This window comes from Olea europaea, chromosome 6 (assembly GCF_002742605.1).
Source record: "Olea europaea var. sylvestris chromosome 6, O_europaea_v1, whole genome shotgun sequence".
NCBI classification, from domain to species: Eukaryota; Viridiplantae; Streptophyta; class Magnoliopsida; order Lamiales; family Oleaceae; genus Olea; species Olea europaea.
In genome coordinates, this window is record NC_036242.1 from 17,718,632 (window position 1) to 17,729,217 (window position 10,586).

The following is a 10,586-nucleotide window of genomic DNA, read 5'->3' on the forward strand; positions in this document are numbered from 1 at the left end:
TTGGTAAAACTCGAGCCAAAAGCCAGAGCCAAGCCTCAAAATTTCAATTGGGCTTTGGTTCGGGTCAGGCAAAAAAAGCCAAATTTTTTTTGCCGGTTTACATATGAGCCATGAGCTTCTGCTCGCTGCTTGGCCCTGATTCCTTGACACCTTTGCTTGCATTCTGTTAAAAGAAACTAGGACATTTCTTCCCAGGGATCGGAATGTAAAATTAAAACATCTCTATGTCACCAACTTTGATTGTGTGGTGATCATGTTGGTCCACCATTTTCTTGGGTATTCCATCATATTAGCTTCAAACACCATAACCGAGATCATAAGATCTAGCATCGAGTTAGACAATTTGATCCTCGGTTGGGTCATATCTACACCATACACTCGCTAGATTCAGCATTGTTAGCCAATCTTTAGAAGTCCATTTCAGTGAATTTTTCGAGCTTTTCCCATAAGAAATGACTTGTGGTACATATACCAATTATATACTATCAAAGATCTTATTACTTCCAACTATAAATTGAAACAGAATGGATACAATCAACTATAATTAATATATAACGAAGTTAAAACATTCATTCCATACTTAATTATAAAAACCTGAATCCTATTAGTCATTTGGATACCACTTTCTAATTTGATTGTAGCAAGAGCCCCGTTTTGATCTTTATTTAACGGTCCTAACTTGATTTAATCTACTGCGAACTCTTGGAGAGGACATGAGTTGTACCATTGCAAAACATTGTTTACATAAGATTATTGGTGCATATATCTCTACGACCCCGAAAAGAATAAGTTGATGTTGGAAGAACATCAACATATACTCGAACAGAACCGGAAAACATGCAGTAGATTTCAAGTGGCGTGTTGATGCTTTCTTTAGACTATATTTGCCGTGACTAGCATTGAAACACACTGGAAAGTAAAATGCCTCCAAAATAGAATGAAATCTATTTGTCATTTGTACTGTCCACTCACGAAGTCGAACACAAGTTACATATTGAACTAGGATACAAAAAGGGCCAAAAAATGGTTGAAACCACGAACATGCATGTTTGTTGCAGAAGGCTGTAACAAGTATTGCTTCGGCTTCGGCCGCATGCCTTACTAGTTGGCAGAAGCCGACTGCAGGCAGGCTGCACCATTGCGGCCTTGACCGGTCAGCCACTCCGTTTCTTCGCTTCTTCGATCCGTTCCTTAAAACCATTGTCCTATTCATGATCCATGACTTGAATAGGTGTTACGATAAATCCACAATGTCCAAAATGACATTTTTTGAAAATCTCTAACAAGCAATTCATTTTTCTAACATTCTACATAGTGAAAATTGAAAATAAAAATAAAAATTATTCCCATTGCAAAAGTAACTGTCTCCCACTAACAGATTAAAGTTGAAAAGAAACATGTGCCAAAATGGAGAACTGTCACCTGGCCATGGTTAGAGGCTGCAGATTGGGATCGGTTTATAAAAGGAACATGTTTAAGTACACAGCTGTAGATATTCTTACCCAATCATGATTGGTGTACAAAATTTTTTACATCGTTGACAACACGTCATGTGTCATGTTTTCACCGAAGAGGTTAAAAAATAATGTATATTTCCAACCAACACGTATTTGACACATATAATATTGACAACGATGCTGTCAAAAATAAAAATTATTGTATAAATAACATTATTCTTACCAGCTTCTCTTTGTGGGGACCTTAAAATGAGATATTTTGTCAAATCTTGCGCGACAGCGATGATTGCTCTTCTTTTATCTTGGTGCTGTCATGTGCTAGGCTTTGGATTTAGACATGTCCTTTTCAACTTTTCAAACTTTCCTCTAGATATTTTTAAAACTTTGGAATCTTTTTTTATCACTTTCAAGGTAAGTAAATTATCTTTAACGCGTCAAAGCACTCCTCTTTTATTTATTTATTTATTTATTTTTGTTTTAATACCCGTGTCTCCGCTTCGTCAGACTAAATCTTGGATCTCTAACCACCGACCTCTCAATGACTCGAGGAGGTACCCAGGTTCCCACTTGATTTATATTCCTAGCCCCAAGAGAATCCTCCTCACTTCGTTGATCAGGAATCGAACTTTCCACGCTGAGGTTGCAAGTCACCTTTTATTTTTCAAACTCGTTCAAGAGATATAGCTCCATTGGGCCTCCATTCTCCTTTTCATTCTTTCTCTCTTATTTTCAATCATAAAATTTTTCATAAAATAATATTATACACAAACAAAAAACTTTTCATTCTTTTTCAACCACACATTTTTCGAAAAATACTGTTCCAATCATTAAAATTTGAAAAGAATGAGGCTAAACAAGATCATAAAATACAAGAAAGTAGTGTTAATAAATATTGACAATAACTCAACTCCTATCGAGTTGTGACTTTTTCTTATGTCATTCATTATTCATACAAATAACCTCGAGTTCGAGAAAGCAATTCTAGCTTAAGAATTCTCATTTGGACAATAATCAGAGTTAAAGCTAGTTTGAGCTCATAGATTTTGTTGCAATACTTGTTTATTGTAAAATGATGTAGTATGCAGCTAAGTGATAAGCGAACATGTAACACAATCAAATAATTGCTTCAAAATGTTAGTTTAATTGCTTCAAAATGTTAGTTTAACCGTTAACATTTCTTATAATTAAGACACACAACCAAAACAAACATACTATTGTCATTTTTTGCAACTTTTCAACTATAGATTTTATCAATATTTATTAAAAATTTGATTTTTAGACAATCAAATGAGGAATAATTGTTCCTAAAACTTATACAAATAAGAAGATATTAATACAAGTCACCGTCTTTATATTTGCTAACAAGAAGAGTTAGAGGGTGTTTGGTGCGTACTAAAATTATATTTTTTAGTAGATTGTAATAGAAATATTTGAAATATATGGTTGAAAAATTATGGAACCCATAAAAAATGTGGTTAATATTGATTATTTGACTTTGATTTATATTAAAATCAGATTTTTAATCCGTACCAAACGAGCTCTTAATAAATTGAGGTATAAAAAGATTAATAAAATAATAAGTAAATGAAGATTAGAAATTTTTTTGAGGAGGTAGGTGCAAGTGGGGGTTTGATAATATAACATAGACTTTGCGCTAATTAAGGGTTCATATAAGTTTCATATTTTGGAAAAATAAATTTTGTAATATCAATTTTTAGGAGACTTTGCAATTTAAAAAAGAAAAAAAGAAAAAAATTGATTTATGTAAAATTATTTTATTGAAAAACTATATCGTTAAAAAAAAAAAAAAAAAAAAAAAAAAAAAAAAAAAAAAAAAAATTGAAATAAAAAAAGAGAGAGAAAAAGAGTGATGCTAAATCTACAGTCCAGACTCTTCATGTACAACCTCAGTATAAGCTGCCACCCAAATCGTTCTCTGCTTCCCACAAGTTCGAGGGTTCATCGGACCTCGTTAATCTACGATACCACATGGGTCCGGTGTTGTCATCTCCGATCAATGAATGGATCCATCATGTACACGGCAGGCAGCTATGACCAGCTCATTTCCTTCAGTCACATCATCTTTAGGATTAAAAGTTTGTTTGGCTGGGATTAATATCTTATTTTCATCTCAAACAATTAATGTTAAGTATTAACAACATTTTTCATGGATGTTACAATTTTTGAATTACACATTTTAAAAATTTCGATTATAATGTACTAAAAAAAATCTAATTTTGATCCTTACCAAACACTTTCTAAGCCACTTTTAACAGAAAATTTTGTCTACCTAGTTGACAAATGCAATGACTACAACAAGTGATTTGGATGTAAAAATTGACTATTTTCTAAGCAGTTTGATATGTCAAGAAAGTGGGCAAAATTTTCTTGCAACTTACCATGATTCCGTCCTTTATAACTCCCAATCCATTCCACAGATTCACATTTCGCTCCACCATTTTCTCGTTATTATGTTGATTCGTCTTTTATTCTTTTCCTCGTTATTTCTTGTCAATGATGCTAAATCTACAGTCCAGACTCTTCATGTACAACCTCAGTATAAGCTGCCACCCAAATCATTCTCTGCTTCCCACAAGTTCGAGGGTTCATCGGACCTCGTTAATCTACGATACCACATGGGTCCGGTGTTGTCATCTCCGATCAACATATACCTTATATGGTATGGGAAGTGGGCCGCATCTCAGAAGACGTTAATCAAGGACTTTTTATTCTCTATCTCCGCCACCAACCAATCTTCGCCTTCGGTGGCGGAGTGGTGGCAGACTGTATCCCTCTATACAGATCAGACGGGAGCCAACATCTCACGCTCTGTCCTCCTTGCTGGTGAGTACACTGACCATCTCTACTCCCACGGTACCCAACTCACCCGCCTTTCAATCCAGGATGTCATCGCCACCGCAGTCCGATCAAAGCCCTTCCCTATCGACCACAAGAAGGGTATCTACCTAATCTTGACCTCGGTTGACGTGACAATGCAAGATTTTTGCCGGGCAGTTTGTGGATTCCATTACTTCACCTTCCCATCAATGGTGGGTTACACATTGCCCTATGCTTGGGTCGGAAACTCCGGCAAACAGTGCCCTGAAGTCTGTGCATACCCATTTGCAGTACCGGGTTACATGGGAGGTGGAGGTCCTGGGGCGCTGAACCCACCAAACGGCGACATCGGAGTTGATGGGATGATAAGCGTGATAGGTCACGAACTGGCAGAATTGTCGTCTAACCCACTGGTGAATGCTTGGTACGCCGGCGAAGATCCTATGGCACCGACGGAAATAGGGGATCTGTGCGAAGGGCTTTACGGGACAGGCGGTGGCGGAGGTTTCATTGGGCAGGTGATGAGGGATAAACAAGGCCGGACTTACAATTTGAATGGGATAAGTGGTAGAAAGTTTTTGGTTCAGTGGATATGGGATCCAGTTCTCAAGGCCTGTGCCGGTCCCAATGCTTTAGACTAGACTGGCCAGTATGGGAGATATATTTATATATATATGCACAAAATTTTCAGTGAGCGAGTGGAGGTGAAGGGATGGTGGTGGCGGAGGAGGAAGAGGGGAAGAAGACAAAATTCAGTTCTTTTTAATTCTTTGTTTACAATAATATTTTGTACGTTTACAAGATATATGTGTTTCTTATTGAAGATTGTGTCCTTTATTGTCAAAGAAGAACTGGTTTTCCGCAAAAGGGCGTTCAAATTCAAATCGAGAATATGGATTTAGAAGGAGAAAACGACAAATTTAGGATAGGGGATGAAAGTTTTCATATTTTTCAAAAACACATTTTTATGCAACTTATTTTTAATCACATATTTTATATGAATAATATTATACGTAAATGAATTTTTTTTTCGACTACACATTCTGTCAAAAAAATAATAATTGAAAATACATTTTCTTATCAGAATGGGCCTTAAGCAAGGGATAAATTCAGATTTTAAATTAAGTTATATTTCATGAAATTAACAATTTTTCAATTATAAATTTTATCAATTTTCATCAAAATTTATTAAAAATTTGATTTCAATATCTACCGAACAGAAGTTTTCTTTGTTTAAAAAAATCAAATAATATTCAACATTTAAATAATAAAGGCAAATGCAATGTGAGAGCAATATGAGTGGTCCCACTTTGAGTGATGGGCATTGAGAGGATGGTGAAAAAGTTGAACGGATTAGAGCATTATGGTGTAAACTCGAATTCTAAATTTATAAAGTGGTCGAAAATCTCTCTAATGAAAAAATGCAAATTATATTTTTGACAAACATTGTGTGTGTGTGTGTGTGTATATATATATATATATAGAGAGAGAGAGAGAGAGACACACATTTTTCACATACACGAGCCAAAAGTGAATTTATATTTTTCCATTTGAGCAGAATTTAAATTTAGATTCATCAAGAAGTAAATGAGGATTTAAAAGTAATTTTAAAAATACCAATTTCTATTCATTTTACACTACCATTGAAAATGTTGTTGGGACTTCGAGCCTATAATTTCATTTTGGATTTAAAATGTTAAATCTAAAAAGATATGTGGATTAAACAAAAATAACGTGATGCTTTTTGACTAATTTGAATTTTTATTTTATTTTATTTACAAAATAACATTACTGCTCACTAGAGTTTTGGACAGGAATAAGCCTATGCTTGATCCCCATTTTTTCAAATATTCATTTTTAACCACACATTCTTCCATAAAATAATATTATATATAAATTGATGTTTTTCGTTAATCACATATTCGTCAAGAAAAATCACTATTCCCAAACTCATTTTTTCCCCCAAATTTCTATTAAAATGAAGCCCAAACAAGGGCTACGAGTATAGAGTTGTTTCGAAATTTTAGTAGTAGTTTGTTGAAAGAACTGACATAACTCGACCTATTTCGTTGGACTTTTACCCTCTTATGTATGCTATAAGACTGGGGCTTATCATCCTAGTTTTGTCAAACTATAGTGTCCGACCTAGTAGTTTTGTCACTGACTTGCTTGAATAGATTTCGTTGATTGGGAGTTCAGTGGCTAAATTCATGATGATGCTTATGTCGTAGCTTGTGCTTTAGGTCATCATTACTCTCATTTGATTGTTGTAATATAAAGTGTGACACGTAGGACACTTTCAATCGTATTATGATATTTTTAGATGATGTCTTTCATGGACCAACCTGCTTGGATGGGTTTCATGGATCGATCGCCTATGCTGACCTGTTTTGGTATTCTTCACAAATAAGCTCTTTTCGTCATTTCAAAGTGAACCAACAAGCAATCTGACATGAATTTTATGATTTGACACCAGGGAGGAGTAGGTACATAGATGTGATAGGCCAAAATTTGTCCAAAACCTACAAATCTTCTTAAACTACGAAAAGATTCTATTACATGTATTTTGGTTAAATACATACTTCTTCAGATATATAAGATTTGAAATATAAAATCTAAGATTAAATCCAAATCAAAGACTCAAATGTTTCTATTGTTGTTTCAGAAACGCAATTAATCCTATGGATCTCTAAATTTGGTATAATTTTTTCTATATCATGTAGTTTGGCTAGTTTTTATCAATGTTCATTTTATCGTTCTCAAAACGATGTCGTTTCGTACGTTTATTCAAAACGGCACTATTTTGGAAGCAGTATAAAAGGGAAAAAAAATGGCTTAAGCCATTTGTACACACTCCCCTCACATGAGGGGAGTGGGTCACAACGCATTTAATGCGCTGGACCCGCTCTTTGTGTGAGAGGCATGTACACCAAGCTATCAAGCTCGGTGTACATGTAGTTTGATTAAAAATAAAAATACCCTCATGCGTCATAACCCTAGTGTCGTTTCTTTTCTACTTGATCTCTTGAGTTTCGCTTTCTCAGTTGCCTTAAACCTATTGTCGTTTCTTCTCTCTCATCTCCATCTTTCAAAGCTTTCCTCTCATCTTCTGTAACCTTCAGGGTTATCTCTTGATTTCTCTCGAATCTTTTTATCTTGTCGGTGTGTGTCTTTGATCCCTGGCATTTTTTTCTCTCTAAATCCTAATTTTTCAAGTAATCAATTTAATGTTCTTTGAAATCGAATCATCAATTAGAGGATTTATGGTTCTATTTTGCAATTTTTTGTGTTAGGATCCCATTTATTAACTTGGTTGAGAAGGACAAAGAAGATTTCAATTAGATATTTTTAATATATATAAATTTCTTTTCGTGATGTTGATTTGAATGTTTGTTTTAAGTTTTTAATTAATGTTTTTCTGTCTCTTAGATTGTTTAGTCTATTTCAATATTATTGTATCTAGGTCATGGGTTTGGGTTCTTCCGATTGGGTTTGACCTATACTTCGCTTTGTTCGGTTAAAAGATTTAAATTTATTTTGCTTTTCTTTGTTCTTTGTATGCAAATTTTTTATGTTTTAATTTTTAATCATTACTATTTTTATTTTTTAATTTTTCATGTGTTAGTTGTGAAATATTTTTGTGTTCTTTGTAGTTAATAAGTCATTTTATGTGAATTTTTTATTCAATATGATTTTGATTTTTCTTCTTTTTTGAGATAATTTGTTATGTTTTGTTTCTATTTTTGTCCTTATTGTCCTATGCTTTTACTTTTGCAGTTTGAATTTATTTATTTACTTTATTGAAGTTGTTTTCACCTTCTAGATTAAAAAGTACTTTTATTTTTTGTTCCAAATCTATTCAAACCTATCCAACTCGATTTGGTTTGGTAGATTTTTCATTTTTTTTTCTATCCCTAACCACCAGACCGATCTAACTTATTTGGACCTACGACACCACCACTACTATCCTCTCTGCCACTAACACAAATGACATCATTACACTATCTCAACACTATAAAAATCCGCCATGACCGCCATTAATGCCACCACATCCCACGACCTCCACTAACCACCACCACACACACACACACACACACACACACACACACACACACACACAAAAGGAAGAAGCTAACATCACCGCCACAACCAACACAAACACGCTCTTTAAATCAGTCGTCATATATGAAAAGCCAATAAAATGCATTCAAAAAACATGAAAAATACACGAAATCTAAAATATCAAATATTGATGACAAAAACAGTGTCATAATGGTTGTGTAAGGATGAGAAAGAAGTGGCCTAAGCAACAACTTTCTCAAAAATTGCACTTCCATTTTATTTATAATGGAGGTGGGTTGCGATGGTGAGTTACACCATTGTTTTTAAAGGGTGCAAAGATTCATATTTGTAAAAATCACGAAGAAAAACCAATTTTAAGTGGCAACTATCTGACCATTGCTAGAGTTTGATAATGGTTAGCGATAACAACGATTGTTGTGGTGGTTATATGGTTGGGGAAGTGTTGCTTGTGTTAAATATATAAAAGATAAGATGGACAAGTGGTAAAAAGTATGAAACTTACTCTAATATTAATAATTTATGATTGAGCCTTGAGATTTTTTTTTTAAATTTTTATTTTTGAAGGAAAGACCACTAGTGTAGTTATTTTATATCATAATAAAGAAAAAAATAAAAATAAAGGAGAGGGAAGTAGACCTAATTTTCAGTGAATAAAAAATTGTGAAAATGATATTAAAGTATTTGAAAGCAGTGAATACAATAAGTAAATAAAACGACTCAATGGTACTCATGAGGGTGAACCCTCGTATTCTGCATAAGATGGGTCATGTGTCTGATCTTAAACATGTCATGATCGTAAAAATTTTAGTTAGGCTTCTAGCTAGTGAAGGGTCCTGTCTAGAGAAGGGATGTCTAGGTGATAAGGGTCGTCCTGATGGTAGCCTACTAGATGACGGGAAAAATGTAGGTGCATTAAGTTTATCGTACTCATAGGTACAACATTCAATGAATGCCTAATTGATAAATTTGAACCTTTAACTAACGATATATCTGACTCAACTTTTTTTCTGTACAATGTCCCAGGCCCATACATCTATGTCACTTTGTATATGCACATTCATCTTATTCGAACTCAAAAGGTGAAGATGTAGAAGTAGGAATCTTAGAGGAGTTGGACTTAGATTTCCCACCAACTAGGTTGGAAACCAAGTCTTTAATAGAAAATTTCATGCTAGCTCTAACATTTATGCGATGCCTTTCCTTGAAGTGCCTCTTCTTGAAGTGACCTATCAATATAAGCTTGATGGCAAACTGATTAGGACCAATATCGCCTAATAGCCTCTTTGAAAGAGCGTAGGGCAGTGTCCTTTTATCACTCTATAAGTTGAAACCTAATCCTTGTGATGACTAAGTATTCTCTATAGGTTTATTTGATAAACAAGAATTGATATGTGTAGGTTCAGAAGGTGCCTTAGTATTAGAAAAAGTAATAGCAACTAGAGTAGTAATAGTGGATGTAAGAGGAGAATGTACCACAATAGGAACATCTAGATGTGCTTCGTGTCAATCGAACCACTTAAAGTTACCATGATAAATACTTATGGAAAATATCACGTACCTTTCACATGGTTGGCTTACGGTATAGACAAACACTATGATTTTTCAGCATACTTCTCTCTTATGTGTCACTCTCTACTTATCTCACGGGGAATGGTTGTACTATGGAAGTTCTTCAAGCTGAAACATTGTTTGCATTGGTAGAATAGTCATGTATTCGGTGATGTATTTCAACAAGTGAGGAAGGTAGAGGATAGGGTTGATGAGATAAAGATCGAGTATGATAGGGACCCTTCATCTAAGCACCATGATTTTCTTCATCATGCATAGGCAGTTTTTGAAATGGACCTTATTTATTGAGGACTTTTGGAAGCAAAAGTTCAGTTCTAGCTAGGTGTGTGAGGAGGATCTCAACACTTGATATTTTCATGTGATGGTTCAGGGATGTCGTATATGATCATGAATCAAGTTTGTTAGGACCTAGTCAAAAGAAGTTGTATCTTCTCCTAATGTTATTCATAGCTTCGCTATCTCTTTATATCAGAATCTCTTATACATTCCTTCACGGCCTATAGACTATATTCATCAAATATTATTTTTAAGCTAGTGATAGAAACAAATAACATGACACTTAGCCACGACCTTTGATTTATGAGGTACGAGAGGCAACTTTCAGTATTGATACTAATAATACATAGCTCAGATTGATTC

The 10,586-nt window shown here is 34.4% G+C and overlaps 1 protein-coding gene across 1 annotated transcript; it reads left to right on the forward strand.

The window, feature by feature from the left end:
- The first annotated feature begins 3,690 nt into the window (after window positions 1-3,690).
- LOC111396040 (protein EXORDIUM-like 5) lies at window positions 3,691-5,162 on the forward strand. The gene has a single exon (XM_023022298.1). The coding sequence runs from the start codon at window positions 3,764-3,766 to the stop codon at window positions 4,934-4,936; it is 1,173 nt and encodes a 390-aa protein (XP_022878066.1). The 5' UTR covers window positions 3,691-3,763; the 3' UTR covers window positions 4,937-5,162.
- The last annotated feature ends 5,424 nt before the right edge of the window (window positions 5,163-10,586 follow it).

Bases quoted from the DNA above. Each gene is read 5' to 3' on its own strand.
- LOC111396040 (XM_023022298.1), top strand. From the start codon at position 3,764: ATGACTACAACAAGTGATTTGGATGTAAAAATTGACTATTTTCTAAGC.